The sequence below is a fragment of the Cariama cristata genome, unplaced genomic scaffold (assembly GCF_000690535.1).
Source record: "Cariama cristata isolate BGI_N322 unplaced genomic scaffold, ASM69053v1 scaffold12593, whole genome shotgun sequence".
NCBI lineage: Eukaryota > Metazoa > Chordata > Aves > Cariamiformes > Cariamidae > Cariama > Cariama cristata.
In genome coordinates, this window is record NW_009610180.1 from 2,000 (window position 1) to 18,036 (window position 16,037).

The following is a 16,037-nucleotide window of genomic DNA, read 5'->3' on the forward strand; positions in this document are numbered from 1 at the left end:
GATAGATTTAGGTTCGTTCTACATTCACTAAACAGGACACAAAAGAAAACAAACACATCTCATCTCAGCTGAGGGGGAAATGGTTTCCTGTATGCAGGGCTCTTTCAGCTTTTTACAACACAAGAAATGGTGTAATTGTTCATTATCCAGTTTAACTGCTGCCTGCTCAGTTTCTCCCACATATTTTCCTGATTAATAACCGATAGTTACAGCTGAGTTTTAGGACACAGTGGTATTATGACAGAATAATTAAAAGCTACTACAGAGAATCTTGAAGAATGAAAAATAATGGGCCACCTCCAAAGGAAATATACAAAGGATCAGAAGTACAAAGTTGACAGTCCAGGCGCAGAAAATAAGATGCAAGCACAGCTTATGAACACAAGAACACTGATAAACTAAAGTTTAAAGTATTTGTCATTTTAGTATTTCCTCTCACTTTTCTTCATGTGAGATCCTTGTGAATCTGAGGATTCTGTAACAGTTTACAGTATGATTTTAAAGATACATATAGTGGCTATAGTGTATTCAAATTGCTATTAATCAGTGTATCACCTAGAAAATTAGTAATTACTTCAGCCACACAAAATAAAAAGAGAATTTACTTTCTGTACAAGTTCTAGAGTGTGGAAAAAAGCAGTTGCATCAGTTGCATTACCAGTCTTAATAAAAAGTCTGAGAATGGTGCTGTTGTAGCAGAAAAATCAAAGCTTTTTTTTCTATTTAAACAGAATTTGTGATAATCCATTAAAGTGCTTTTAAGTGGAAAATTGAGTTTTTAATTTACTGAAACTAGACAGTTTAACCAAGGATCTGAAGTTTTAAAGAACATTCAGTTGTCAAAAGATCAGAGTAGCAAGGCACGCTAATACTAAAACAAAAAACAGCAATTGGTCATATATATGTGTATACTTGTACGAACATAAGCAATGCAGCACCATTATCTTCTCTGAAGAAACTCCATTCAAATGGAGAATGGAAGCAATTTATTTTTTGCTGCTTTTGATGGGGACATGTGTTCCTTTCACATTCAGATTCTCCAAAGAAACTCTGGGCTCCCTTGAACTTGCAATTGCAAGTGGTTTCTCCCTGAAACAAACAACAACAACAAAATCACAACCACCATACAATATGGGGGTGGGGGAATATACATTTTGTTAATTACTTATGAGGAGGTATAGTTATTTTAGTTGTAAGACAGATTTGACTCTCCCTCCAAAACTACTTCCATTGTTACCGCCATGGAGTTGGACCATTGCCTCATCTGGCACACTCGACGAGAAGAAAGAAACAGCTTAGTCTGAAAACTGAAATTGAAAGTGAAGTAGCCTCTGTAATAAACCCCTAGAACTGAAGAGATGCCAGAGGGCAAGCGCTCTGTGTAGTCTACAGAAGAGGAGTATTTCCCTTCTGTAGCATTCTCTACCAAACATGCAACTGATAAAGGCATCACAACTTCCACTGACACTATGTCAATAGGAGAGGAAAAAAACTGAAGCTTGGCAGATAGCAGTCTACGCAGGGGAGCTCTTGCATTTACAGATAAAGTCCTCATTCCTACACAGACTTCCTGATTTTAAGATTAGGAAGAGAGGTCTCTCTTGAAATCTAACCCTGAAGTGAGCGGCATGTGTGTCTCCAACTATATGGAAGGTGTCTTCCCTTTTACCCAAGAGAAGAGATCAACCTAGCCCTCAAGAAGGATTATACCTTAATGCCACTAACCCAGTTTAATCACTGTGAGGGCAGCTACTACTTTTGCACCTAGTTGAGCTAAGAGCACTGACATACTTCTCCAGAAAACACACTCACTGTTTTAGCCTATCAATTCATTAAATAATTTCCAAAGTCAAAAAAACGTAAATTTCTTCAAAATTTAGTTCACAAAATACTGCCTTACACTGTTTATTGTGGTATCATGAGAAAAGGAGAAATAAAACATACTATTTCTCTTCAGATTGCCAGTAAGCATTGTTTGTTCATGAACAGATTGCTTCAGAACTGATTTTTCATTCTGGTGCTAGTATTTCCTTATTCTGCTAGGAAACTACTTTTTACCTTCTTAATCCACCTTCCTTGGGTACGTGATGAATACTTCTGTATTTTGGAGCTTCTAAAGTGCATCTAGTTCTAGATGGCTTGAACTTCATAATCTCCTTCTGCCACTCTTCATCAAAGGTCTGAGCCTCAGCTGAAAAAACAGTTGGAAGTTTACATTTTTAATAAATGCAAACAAGATAGAAAAAAAACCATGCAGTGAAAATTAGGTTTTCTGAACACCCTTTTTTATACTTGTGGTTCATGATTCTCCACATGGCCTGCAAGATTATTTCTAGGGGATCTGTAAGAGACAACTAGAAGTTTACTGCCAGTAGGCTTATGTTTGGAAGATAAAAATAAAAAAACAAACCTTGAAAGTCATTGTGTTGTACAAGTATATACACATTTTAATCACACATCTCTTAACTATGTATTCTGTATTAGCTACAAACAAGCACACAGCAAATAGTAAAATTCTGTTAAGAGTTTGTTTGAAACCATAAAATATCATTAAGAAGGACTTTCAAATATGAGCAGCTATTGCACAAGCAAACAGTACCAACTACATGATAGCACTTTCAAGTCTAACTGGTTACTTTAACTTTGGTCGTCCAAATTTATATCAACTAAGGAAACTTGATTTGTAGAGTTTCAGACAATCTGTAAAACAGTCCCTTTTAAGATGTCTCAAGCCGGAACTTCAAAACTGGTATGTGAAACCACAGTGTAAAGCCCATTAGAGAACTGCATAAAAAGACATACTTTCATCCAAGTTGATGAATTCTTGGTTCAGTTCTTCATCACCAGTCTTCCTGTTCTTTGACTTTTTAACGACATGAGCACGATCATGAATATGATGACCAATAGCCATTTTTTCCAGTCCACTTTCAGAATCCTTAAGTGCTTTCCTTGTCTCCTTAATCTGTACAAAAAAGGGAAGTAAGTGTCCTTCCAACCAAAAAAGACATTAAAAACTTTAAAAAAATAAAGCCTTTCAGAAGAAAATTGGATATCTTTCTTTTGAAAAAATTAGGTTTTACAGGCTTTTCCAATTGTCTCATTTACTGTGTTTGCTGAAAACACACCAACAAAGCACAGATCAAGTCTATTTTCTTTTTGCCAACAGATAGGAAGGTTAAACAACACCACCTAAAGCTTCCTAAGTAATGTACGTACCGGGTATTAATTGTTGGGGAAAAAAAAACCACGTAGTCTAAATATACTACATGCAGACAAGTCTTCAACATTCTCCTTGACAACAGAACGAGTAACAGCCGATGCCAATATTCTCAGCACGAAGGGACAACTAATTACTAGGTTGTCATGTTGACTGGCTTGAAACCCAGGCAACCACTTATCACTGTGTTCATAGGTATATTATTAGAACCTTTTTGATAACTGAGTGTCTGCTTGAGCTTGAGCGTATCCCACAGCCAAGCATGCTCAACGGCCTTTACTGCTCGCATATAGTCTTTCATGAACCTTGCTTCAGGGTTCAAATTCAAATTCAAATTTCTTAGCAGAATTAGACACAACAGCTGCAAGGAAGTCAATGAAAGGGCATCTTCATCTGAAGCGTTACGTAAGCATTTAAAAGCGCTTGAGTAAAGGGGATGATTTGAAACTATGTTTTGCATAAATAGACTGCCTCTTCCTATCTTATATTTTAGACAGAATTTTAAATGCACAAGAAGAGGATTCATTATAGCAAAGAGAAAGACATTGGAGACCGCCTTGAAGAATCAGCTGTTCCGGCACTCAATTTCTCCAGTCTTTGATAGGCATACAATTTATTTAGATGTATACTTAGAAGCATACAAATTACCAGGAAGAAAACAGCACTCTACCTTAAGAAGCCTTTAATATAAAGCAGTATTTAAACAGACATATATTTTTCTAAATTATAGAGCAACTGTCTCCAGGAAAAAGACCCTGAAGGAAACTGTGGTTTGGTATAGACAAACTTAAATTCCAATAATTACAAACCACCTTTTCACTGCATCTCAGGACTACTTACCCCGCCTGGAGCTGTGCGTGTTTGAGCTGAAGCTTGGAAAACTTTCGGTGGTTCATCCCCTATTTTGGAATATGTCATCACAGAGGAAGAGCTGAATGTGTGTGCATCAGGATGGATGGACAGGTCATCCTACAAGCAATGTAGACTTCTGATTAATAGAAATTAAAACTTGAAGATAATAGGTACTTCTTACACTCTGAGACTATCTTTTTATGAAAAAGAATACTGCTCTGAAAAATTAACCCTCAGTCCTGGCACCATCGATGTGGCCCGTTGGGAAGAGATCCTGGCATTTGATAGGCCTCACTCTTGTCGTAGCCTTGTCTGGCCACAGGTCTCCCTGTGCCAGGAAGCACAACAACAATTAAAAGGCATGGGCAGTAATAAGCAACTGCTCAAAGGTTCACCCTGGCATAGTTTAGTTTAGTAATGAAGATATAACCTACAACATCAGTCTTGCCAAATCCAGTATACAATAAGGTGTGTAAAGAGTTCAGTGGAAATAGGACTTCAGCAACAATGGTCACAAGCCATTTTACAAGGCCAGTAAAACACAGTAAATATACTCAGCAACACTTAATAGATGTCAGTGTTATCTTCAAAGCCTGTGAATAAAGAAGAAAGCAGCAGCACTGAAAATAAAATCAGAGGAAAGTCTACATGCAGAGTGGCACTTAGGTGTTTGTGGTTTTGTTGTTTTTAAGCATACAGTAACACTTTAAACTGCTCCTTCACTTAAGGTGTCAGCTCTGGCAACAGCCAGATACCAGATAACGTACAGCAGTTCTAATCCCTAGAGAATCAAGCATACGTTTAAACTCAGTGATTATTTGCTAACAACAGTACAGCATAGAGAATCAGAACCACGATATAGTCTGGGGAAAAAAGATAATTCTGAGTAGTCTTTTCTTGGCAGGACAGAGAATCAGAACCGCGATATAGTCTGGGGAAAAAAAATAATTCTGAGTAGTCTTTTCTTGGCAGGACCTTCTGAGTAATATTTTAAACAACTGCCATTCTCCAATACAATTAATTTTAGAACACATTTAAAAACTTACAAATTTTCTTTGCATTTCCAGCATACTGTTTCTCATATTTGACATCATCCTGTCCATTGCAAAAAAAGGTTCCCCAAAATCTGCATCCTGCTAAAAAGAAAAGACATTACAACACAGTCTTCTGACTCTTCAAGTTCTGAAGCTGTTTTTTCACATGCATTTTTTTAATGCAAATCAGACCATCAAAAAGGTTTGCACAGACTGGAATTCATAGACATAGACAAGCCAAAATGCATCTTTTCAAATGAAAGATTGAAAGCCAGCATGGGGAGCTTGACTGTTAAGTTGGAGATACCGGAAAGACAGAAGTGAAAGACTTGACACTCAAATGTCAAAACAAGCTCATATTGTGGCAAATTTACAAGAACTATTTTCATATACCTTCTAACCTAACTAGCTTCTGCTGTAAAAGTACTGCAAGAACCTCCATGCCTTATCTATTGAAGATCAAATTATCTCTATTATGCAAATCCCTTAATGCATATGGAATCACCCTGAAAACACATCCCAGCAGGCATAGCAGTTCCTTTGCAGAAGTCGCATGCATTACACATTAAAGGACAGCGTGGAAAAATCAGGGAACTATAATTTAGTACTTTAATGGCAGCTTAATTACTTGATGCTATAGATGCATTCAACAAAACATTCATTTGTTATTTTTACATGGAAGCAGAAGATCCAGTGTTGCACAAAGGATAGATACTAAGACAGGTCTACATGCCCAGAATTTTATTAATAGGATCTGTAGCTGATGACAAGTACTGACCATATTGATGAAAGCTACCTTTGGAAGAAAACAAACAATCAACAAAAAAGAGAGACAGGGAGACAGACAGTAGGGAAACTCCTAAGTGACCATCTGGGAAAACAGCAATGCTGTCCCAAATGAGCATCCCCCTCTGGGCTACCCTCCAGCGCAGCAGGTGGGGACAATAAAGATGATTTTTGCCACACCTTTCCTCTCCTACTAGGATCTTTTCCTCAGGACCCATTCAAACTCTCTGCTGGGCTGCCTGGTTTCCGACACGAGCAGCTCTGGTTGGAGAACACTAGTTAAGAGCGAGCACCAGGCACCGGTTAGTTGGTGAGCTTCTAGCCATGTGCACACTTAGCTGCTTCCCAGGACAGCCGCTGTGCCACCACCACGCTCTGGTCCACAGGTCCGAGGCCGTAGGAGGAGCGGGGAAAACGGCTCCCAGGGGCTCCGCAAAACCCAGCAGCTTTGGCAAGAGGCAGGCTGCCGGGTTGTACGTAACAGCCCTCTGCCCTACTACCGTGCAATGAAACGCCAGGAAAACGCTAATTACAATAGCAAGCACCCCACATTCCTCCAACTACTGGAAACAGAATTAAATTTAAATAAATCCATTTAAATGGCTATGTATTTAAAAGTTGTTTTAAAACAAGATCTGCAGTTTAAGCACAAAACTAAGTAAAATTCAGGAATAGCAAATCTTCAATTTGTTGAGTAACAAGAAATCTGAATCCTTAAGGGCTATCAAAACCTCTGGGCAATAATTACAGGCAATTTAGGGCATGAAATCATTGCAAGTGTCAGTAACTCCAGAAAACTGCCTTCTACAGTTAGAAATCTGGATGTTAACCGATGACATTACATAGTAATCAGTTGTACCTATGGAATTACGTGCCATAGATCAGGGCAGGGGGAGTAAAACCATAGCCTGTGCAGTTAATAGCAAAAGAACTTTGATTAGCTAATACACTTTTGGCATACGGCAAGTTGCCAATTTGTGCCTCTGGAAGAGATAATTAAACAAGCAATACTTTTAGATCTGAAAATTCAAAGACCTGTGCTTATTTTTATCTAGCTCAGCAAGCAAAAGCCGCTCTCTAAGCTACTAGTTTTCAACCTGAGGACTCTCTAAAGCCTTCCAAAGGAAGCAAAGAGCTCCGTGAGAGTCATAACAACAAACTTGTTTTCCCTCAGGTACTTTTTAGAGGTCTTTTACAAGATATTCCAGACCCTCAACGAACTACAGCTGAAAACTATTCCAAGCCCAGTTCCAGTGGAAATTCTGTCTCCAGAACCTGGCCTCTCTTAGCTGTGACCAGTGCTTGTTGGTATCATGGACAAAACCACACTCCAAGTCACTAGCATCCGTCTACAGGCTACACTCAAAGTTTAGAGTCTCTCTCCAGGGATTATTTCATTCATATCCATCAGAGATCAAGCACCAACAGATACATCGCTGCGTAGAAAAGCCAGCTGCTAAGTAGTAACTTCTCCAATCTTGGTATCAACAAATTTAGTCTACCCCAGCATTTTCATTGAATAAGGAGGCGAAAAAAAAATAATCTTTCTTGAATTACATTGTTGCATATATCTAAACACCAACAAAAGCAGTTTACAAGCACACAGAGACCAGCCTTTGTCCATGCTTTAGTTACACAGACAGTACACACACACTAGCAAGAGCTACAAGGAATATTGCTCCTGGGATACTAACCACCCTACCAAAGCCTGCAAAGGGCATGAGGGAGCAGCTTGTTGCCTGGAAGAAAAAGGACCAGTGTCTTTTAGTTATTACACCTGTTATCAGACACAGCAGAAGGAACTTTCATATGCAGCACTTTCCTAGCGCACTCTCATATACAGCAGGTGATACTAAATATTTCCGATCAAGTAAAAACAGTCACTCAAGAGGACCTCGGTAATTTATAGTGTGCTATGACAATATAATAGAAAGTAGTCTCTGGGCATATGGAAGCAATATATACTAACGGTATTGGAAAGCAATGGCTGTCACCACATCTAATAAGTCATATTCATATATATGTACTAGAAGCACGTCAAGCTAGAAGCTGAAAAACAGTTGTAGACCATAGCAACCTTTGTACTAAAAATTATTTAAATCACGGCACGGTGGTTCAGAGATCACCCACTTCTCTGAAAACACTTCATTCTACTCATGCAACAGAACCCCATCACTGAAAATTGATTAAAATCAACAAATCAAGAGTCCCTTTAACATAAATTTATGTAATTACATTTCAGAAGGCTGGCACACAATTTTAGAGCTTAAAAAATTAAGTGATGCAGCTGAAATGTTCACAAGCACTCTTTATGTATTACAAGAGACTAATGTAAATATAAATGATATTTCTCTAGAACATCCATACATCCCTTGCGGTAAACAAGATGAAGTCTAACTTGTCCGCAGTTTCAAAGGTCACTGCAAAGAAGTTCTAGGTAAATCTATCATCATATTCAGAACCGCCCGAAGACAAATCCCCATGAGCAAATTATATTCTTCTGCAGTTGTATAAATAGATGTAGCTATAAACACTGGCAAATACAGTTCCTGTTTGACCAACTGATACTGAATATCCCTATATGACAGGGTGATGAGATGCTGGAAAACACACCGATGTTTCCAGGAAACTAAGAGTGAAGAGCTATATAACAGTGTACCTAAAGAAAGACTGGTTAGACAGAAGTATCAAACACTTTAAGTAACAAAATAACTTTACGTACAAAAGGAAGGAATTACCTGATTCTTGAATACCTTTATGAACTCTTTCAGATTGCAGTTGTGTCTACTATGTAGTGACAGAAAATAATATAATTTTTTCTATATATATCAAGTGCAAAAGCGTATCCTCAGAAATAATGAGGTTGCTAGTCATAAAATATATAAACTCTTTGTTTTAGAATACATACTAAAAGCTGTTAAATAGTTGCCTAACATGCAGGACAATCAGATATCCAAACAAAACCAAATGACAGTATCTCTTAAGATGTTTTACCCCACTCCTCCTGCTCATATCCTTTCCTCCTCCTTCCCTCCCTCCAAGAGGCTAAAAACTGACACTGCAAACCTGCTTGAGAAAGGAAAAGCATTTTCAAATTTGAGTGCTATATGGATGCACATTGAATTGTTGCAACAAATTCTTTTCCTTGTAAAGCAGTTTTAGGCATGCTACAGTTTACTTAAACATAGAATTACCCATACTCGTTACCGGTATTGTAATTTTAACAAAGTGCATTTTACACGGTAGTAAAGATATCCATCTTTTCCGATGTAAAAATCTAATTATTTTAAGTGTTTGAATCACTTCTGGAGGGAAACCAGTAAAAGCAGTTTGAGACTACTACAAGGCTCAAGTAATCAGTGCTGAGTCTTCTGCGACATCTGACAACTGCTAGGTGAAACATGAGAAACATCAAAAGATACTGGAAAGATTTCAGCAGGTGTGGAATTCTTTTGTGCTTATCAAAATAACACAGCGCTCTTACACCTTTAACTTCTTTCTGTAACCACAGATAAAGGTTTCCTATGCCTCCCATTTATCCCTCACTGCCAAGAACAAGGGACATAAACCCCTAAGCTATCAGGGTAAGGTTTGACATATTCTTTTTCTAAAGGAAAAAGCCTGATCTGGTTTTATGCATCTACTGAACCAAGACCTAAGAATCTGCTTCAGTAGAGGAAAGATCATGCCCTAATTAGATCCAGCAGCATCTATATTTGAACCTAACCGGCAACGTATGAGCACCGAGGAAAGAATCTGACAGTTACCCTTTTGACTCATAGGTGATAGTCTGTGTTTCAGCTATGTTTATTAAGCTCTAACTATCTCGGTTTGAACAACCGCCACCAGATCTGGCGGAGTTCCACAAGCCCTTGTAATCTGTCTTGTCTTCCAACTGCTTTTTAAAATCAAATGTGATTCATTAAAGTAAGAGATCATTCAGCTGCAAAATATTTAGCCTGGTGGAGGGAAAGGAACCAACTTCAAACATATATCCTTTCTAAACACAGCAATTAGACAAGGTTTAGCTACAGAAGCAGAAGATATGATTGTCCTGCATGCCCAGGGAGCTGAAAAGATACTTTATGTAAAACATAGATCATTGCCAACTTCCCAGTTTCAGGTGGTAATTTACAGAAATACTAGGTTTCGTATCAATTTTCTCAATCTTTAATTCTTATTGTCTTGTATTTACAGGAAACATTAAGAATCAGACCAAATACAGAATGTGGAGCCTTTATTCACAGTTGCAAAGTTGAAACAGGGCTTAAAATATCTGTGTAGATACTATTTAGGTGGCTGAAACACAGGTTTGTGTTAAATCAAACCAACATAAATACCTAGACACAAGATGCTAAAGTGCAGAGTGAAGGTATTAACATATCAAAGTACCTTTTTAAGTAAAGTTTGCATAAAAAGGAAATAAAGCATTCAGAGAAGGCTCTGCCATTGGGACATTTTTAATGCCTTTCTGTAATAGGAACATTTAATACATAATATTTATTAAACCAAACATTTGATAAATGTTTAGTTTGTTTAATTAAATATTGCATATTCAATGTTCAATAACATACAGACTTGTTATTAGCCCTAACAGAAGTTTGCCAGTGTTAAGTAACAGGCCATTAAGAAACCAAGAGAGATATTATTCAGATTTTACTCGGTGATGAAGCAATCTGACCAAGGTTGCAATAGCTGAGCCAGGCCTCTGTCTCCACTGGACCAAATTGAACAGAAATGGAAATGTGAAGCCAACTCTATTACCAGTAAATGTAAATTCCATGTAGGAATCCTTAGAGATTAAGGAAATACTTACTCTGCGATTTCCTCTTAGAGCAACCTGAGAGTCCTGGTGTGCTCTTCGATCTACGGTTCTCTCCCCACCATCTGTTATACTGAGAAATGGATCTCGTCCAAAAGGATCAGAGAAGCTTCTCATCATCTGCCGCATGTATTCATGGTGAGCAGCAAAAGGATCGCTGAAAAAAAAAAAAAAGAGATATTTCACATAGAAAGGAAGGGGGTTTTATTCCAAGTTATGTAAAATGGCTCTGAAAATTTTAAAAATCAATTTTTTAAATCATTCCACATGGTTCTTTATTCAAATTCTTTATTTTAATAGCACTCAACTGGGCAATATCCTGTTCCTCCCAAACTCTCACTTCTTTCACTTTTCGTCCCATCTCAGGTTGGTTGGGTGTTTTAGTTCTTTGGTCTTCTCAGCTGCCTTCACCGCTCTCCTGTGTTCTTGGGTGTCCGTATTGCTTTTTCCTTTTCTCATCTTTTCCAAAAATATTACACCTTTTGCAGCAATCTTTCACTCCAGCCTATGTTTTCTATCTGCCAGGAACTATAAGAGTGACCTATATTTTACTTATCACTACTTCTACTTCCAACCCCTGATATTAAAAGAATTCTTTTTTTTTTTTTCCTTCCCCTCCTCCTTTTTTCCCTTTCATTTTCCAAAGCTTAGCACAGTACTACTGACTGAACTCATCCTGTCCCATTAGATTTCCCCCCTTCACCCCTCAAATTTATTTTGCTGGCCGCTCCCATTCTACTTTTCATCCTCTGACACGCTCAAAAACATATACTATCCTTTAAATTGAAGCCAGCTCCATCTCCTTTAGGTACCTACTATTGCATCTCTGCCTTCCCTTTCCTCCTCCCTCCACAAATCGTGTTCTCGCATCCCTTTTCTCTGCTTAGGAAGAAAGATCCTTACTGGCTTTTTGCTTTCCTGTTAGTTTTCCCCCCTCTCCTCTCCTCTTTCTAAACACTCAACCTCTTTTCCCAAAAACCTGCAGAACCCCACCAGTAATCCCAAAGCTTAGCTCGCAGGTAAAACATTGCTCAAGTTGCTCTCCATTACAGCTTACTTAATTCTCTGCATCCTCCAACTTGGACAAGAACTAAATATTTCTAACTGAGGCCAAGAGAGGAGCAAAATATGATTTTGTCAGAAGCGCAGTATATGATCAGTACTGTTGCCTGTGGTCAAGGCTACAAATTATTACTTCACACACAAAAAAAAATGCTTCATTTCTTCCCTTCATCTCCAGTCTAATTTTCCCCTTTGCTATTCCCCTGAAAGCCCCTTCATTAGCGTTAACAGTCATTTCCCAGGTATGTTTACTTAGACTTAATAGCACCTCACCTTCCTTCCCATCAAATTTCCTGGCACTCCCCAGACACCTCACACCCTCATTCTCTCCAGGACACCGCAACCTCTCCCGTGACATCTCATGCCTCCATGAAGAAAAGCTTCAGGTTGTTCCTCTGACTGTTTCAATACCCAATCATCTCTTGAAAGTCTCTCAAACAGCTTTTGTGTTCTCCCCACCCCTTATCTCCAGTCTCATGAAAACTAGTTTCCACACCACGTGCCCACTTCGATCTCTCCGCTTGTACTATCCCTTCTTGAGCTCAAGTTGCATTTATTTTCTCCTTTTTAAGTGAAAAAGAAACAAGGTTACAAACATAACACTGAATTAATTTTCAAACAAGATTTTTTTTTTTAACCCAACAATATCCCTTTAAGCTATGCAACATACTTAACTCACTCCAGTGCAAACAGACCTCTATAGTTGAGAAGTAGTTTTACCATTGTCATTAAGCAGACCCTAATCTACCCCACTCACATGACTGCTAGCTTTCATTTCAGTCCTCATGTGATAAGCCGCTCGCACACAGCAAACGTCTCCTCACTTCTCACACGAGGAGGAACAGATGGAAAAAGTCACTGCACAAGCCCAGGGGAGGGAAGCACACGAGCACTACCACAGTACAGACATACTGCCATCAAATCTCTTTTGACACCAAAAACTTCAGATAGGTTTGGTTATCAACACACGAATAAACATGAACCCTATTCCATCAGGAACTTACGCATAAGAAAATTTCTCCCCAATTATCTACAACACATAAGCAAAACAAGATTCCATAGATTTAATGTCGATAAGAAAAACTGGTTGAATTCAGCGTGCATAACATGCTGTAATACACCTCATCTGACATAAAATAATGCTTCACACCTTGTGAAATTGTCCTTACGGCCTTATTTCAACTTCTCTGGCAACCTCCCTTGGCCATTCACCCTCCACTACATCTTTTTGAGACACTCATACCCTCACCTAAATCTGTGGGACTTTGTTGTTGGGGTTTTTTTATAAAAAAAAAAGAAAGGTCTGCGGAACAATTTAGAAATACAGCTTCTTACTATCAGAGAGAGGGAAGTAAGATATATCTGTACTGTGGAATGATAGATTTAGAAACAGAAGTGAAGTCTCCCAAATCCCTAGGGACATTTTAGGGAGCCATTCATAAAAAGATCTACTGTTGTCAAGCTTCGAAAGAAATACTACCATTTTGGTATGCTCTGGAGTAGGGCAAAACCAACGGAAAGTCAGCAGAGAATCCGTCTGGAAGACAAGGTTTCCAAAGAATTAAACCTACCACCTTGATGGCTCTGATGACTGAAATCCAAACCATAACTACAAAAGGAGTATGTCACCCTTGCAAAAAAAAATAAAAAAAAAAAAAAGAAAAAAAATATATAAAACAAATCAAAGTCTTTCCAGTAGAGGATGTAAGAGCTTAAGTTCTTTGCTCAAATCACAGATTTTATAGGACAGCCACAGGTGTAGAACACTAGTTTAATTACCATTGATCACATCTGACTTAAAATCTGACCTTTCTTAGGTGGGGGGGAAGATACTTTTGGTGAGACAGCCATGATTCCTGCACACTTTGCACTATTATACCATAAAAGTGATGGGGAAAAAGAAAGGGGGTTCTAGAAAGGTTCTGCACACAGAACTTGTGCCCTTCACACGTCAAGCACCCTAAGTTATTTTCAAAATTAAGTCCTGGAGACAAACACTTTATACATTTGTAGTTCCACTATTTTACGGTAACAAAATTTTGTCTAATAAGTAGTTAATCTGACCTTCATCTGACATTCAGGGTTTTGCAGGGATCAATAAGGGGAACCAGAATATTCAGCCCCTGAGACTGCTGCAGTCTCAAACAAGTATGTCTACTGTATGGAGACAGAGACATTAAAAAGGCGGATGCTGCTAACACAGGCAAGTAAGGATTTTGACTAAGATGCATCTCACTTGGTAAGCTCCTGTATGATTCAGGCTTAAGTTCCAAAGTTTAAGGCTCTGTGTTCCAGCTGAAACCTTTCAGGGTGTTATAATAAAACTACAGTGTTACTCCTTACTTCAGTCTATGTTTCTGGTCAGTTGAAAAATCGGTGTCCTAGAACAAATAATTAAGTGGTTTTGTAGGGGGCTTGCTTTGTTGTTTTTTTTTGGTGGGTGTGGTGGGGTTTTTTTGGTTGGGTTTTTTTTTGTGGGTTTTTTTTTTAAACACTTCAGAAATTATGTAAGCCTGTAATTGCAGAATCACACCTGGAACAATAAAACAAAAGCTGTGTATTGGTAAATTAAAAACAGAGGCCAACTGCACTCGGCAGAGAAAAGGCAACTTCTGCAGTCATCCAGGCCATTAGGGATGAAACTCAGCTGGGCCTGGGCAGCATTTTGGCTGACTGACTGGTGCTTCCCAGGACAGCTGCTCACCGATGGAGACATTTCTTTCAACCCAAGCACTATTTCCACTTCGGCAGTCAAAATCTCTCCTTACGAGGCAACAGAAGCCTATTATTACACTATTTTGGAAGCTAATCTTATCTGAAGTAATAAGCTCATTCCCTTAACTATATGCAAAACAGATTTACAAGGACAGTGCCAAGAAAATGAATCTCGGTATCAATCTCTCTCTCATCTCTTTCACACACACTCCCTTCCTCTGTCTTCTGCAATCTTTTTTCCCCCCTACAATTTTAAACTGCATCAATGGCTACAATGAAAATGGATAAATAAGAGGAAAGCAACTGATATTTCAAAAGCCTGCTACAAATTACTACAAACAAGACTTAACTTCCATTATTATTTTAATTTCATGCAGAGGATTTGCATAGTAAAGTCTTCTGCGTGGTGTACGCTGCATATAACTGATGAGTTGTTGTAACAGTGCACATATTCCTAGAAACCAAGAGTACTGATCCATCTTGCACAGCTTTAGAAACTGTCCCGCTGCTGGGAACGTGCTTTTGCAGCTAAGCAGTAGATTCATTCTCCCTTAAGAGGTACAAACGCAATCTCAGCTAGAATATCCTGTAACTAAGAGATACAGTCAACAAACCCACATCACAAGGCCTGATGTGTTACCCTTCCTCATCCACCCACCGGCATTACCCCTTATCTTTGCTTCTAATTAAGCTCCACGTAGTAAGTACCATGTCTTTAGAAAAAAATAAAAATCATTCAGGCTCCTCCAAGTTCTCTGATCCCATTTTTACCCATTACAGCTTACAGTTTCTCACAAGAGACATAAACCGAGGCCAGGCAAGATACTTCAGCAGTTTTGGCTATCCCAGCACTCCAGGGGAGCATTTGCACAACACACTGCTTAGGTTTAGGTTCCAGTGGCAAAGAAAGATTCCCATGGGAAATAAACTGATCTCAGTACACAGACATGCTCTACCCCAAGCACTACCACTGTGTTCACGGTAAAGAAACCAAAGAACCCACATTTGCTGGGCTAAAGCATCAGCATCCACTCAGGACATCAGTGCAAGGAGACAGACACTTGGCTTTTACCGATCACACACACACATTTGAAGAGTATTAATGCAAGAAAACCTAGTGTTATCCTTAGTGCAGGCGCCAGCAGCAGGAGCGCAGAAAGAGCCTACAGCAAAAAAGCCCAAATCCAGAAAAGCCGGAACACCCAGCACCTGTGCACTTTTAAAGAAAAAACAAAATCAAGAAACTCAAACCAACGGAGGGGAGGATTGCTTCTCAGTCGATTTCACTACGAAATTACGATTAAGTTTTTCACTCTGCTACGAGACAGTAAAAGTCACCACATTACTGAAGAGGGGCGTAAGGGACAAGACCGGTATTTAAAGTCACCGGCAATAACCTAAAACCCCACAGAGTTTTAACGGGCACCCCGCACGGTGGCTTGTTGCGGGTAACCAGAGGAGCACGGCTGTGAACCACACCGCGGTTAGCCCCGCACGCACACACGCGTCCTCCAGGGCCACAGAACCCCGAACCGCTCCTCCACCGGCG

At 39.0% G+C, this 16,037-nt stretch overlaps 1 protein-coding gene across 1 annotated transcript; it reads right to left on the reverse strand.

Annotated features, from left to right (window-relative positions):
- Positions 1-799: 799 nt before the first annotated feature.
- On the reverse strand, positions 800-10,870 carry MLF1 (myeloid leukemia factor 1). Its single transcript, XM_009697789.1, has 6 exons — positions 10,706-10,870; positions 5,116-5,205; positions 4,058-4,186; positions 2,803-2,962; positions 2,059-2,191; positions 800-1,089 (listed from the first exon to the last, which is right to left on the reverse strand). Exons 1-6 carry the CDS (start codon positions 10,838-10,840, stop codon positions 987-989), a joined length of 750 nt encoding a protein of 249 aa, XP_009696091.1. The 5' UTR covers positions 10,841-10,870; the 3' UTR covers positions 800-986.
- Between the last annotated feature and the right edge of the window lie 5,167 nt (positions 10,871-16,037).

Coding starts and splice junctions, on each gene's coding strand:
- MLF1 (XM_009697789.1), bottom strand. CDS start 10,840: ATGCGGCAGATGATGAGAAGCTTCTCTGATCCTTTTGGACGAGATCCA. Junction 2,192..2,802: donor ATTCATCAACTTGGATGAAA/GTATGTCTTTTT, acceptor CTGTTTTTTCAG/CTGAGGCTCAGACCTTTGAT. Junction 1,090..2,058: donor AAGGAAGGTGGATTAAGAAG/GTAAAAAGTAGT, acceptor TGTTTGTTTCAG/GGAGAAACCACTTGCAATTG.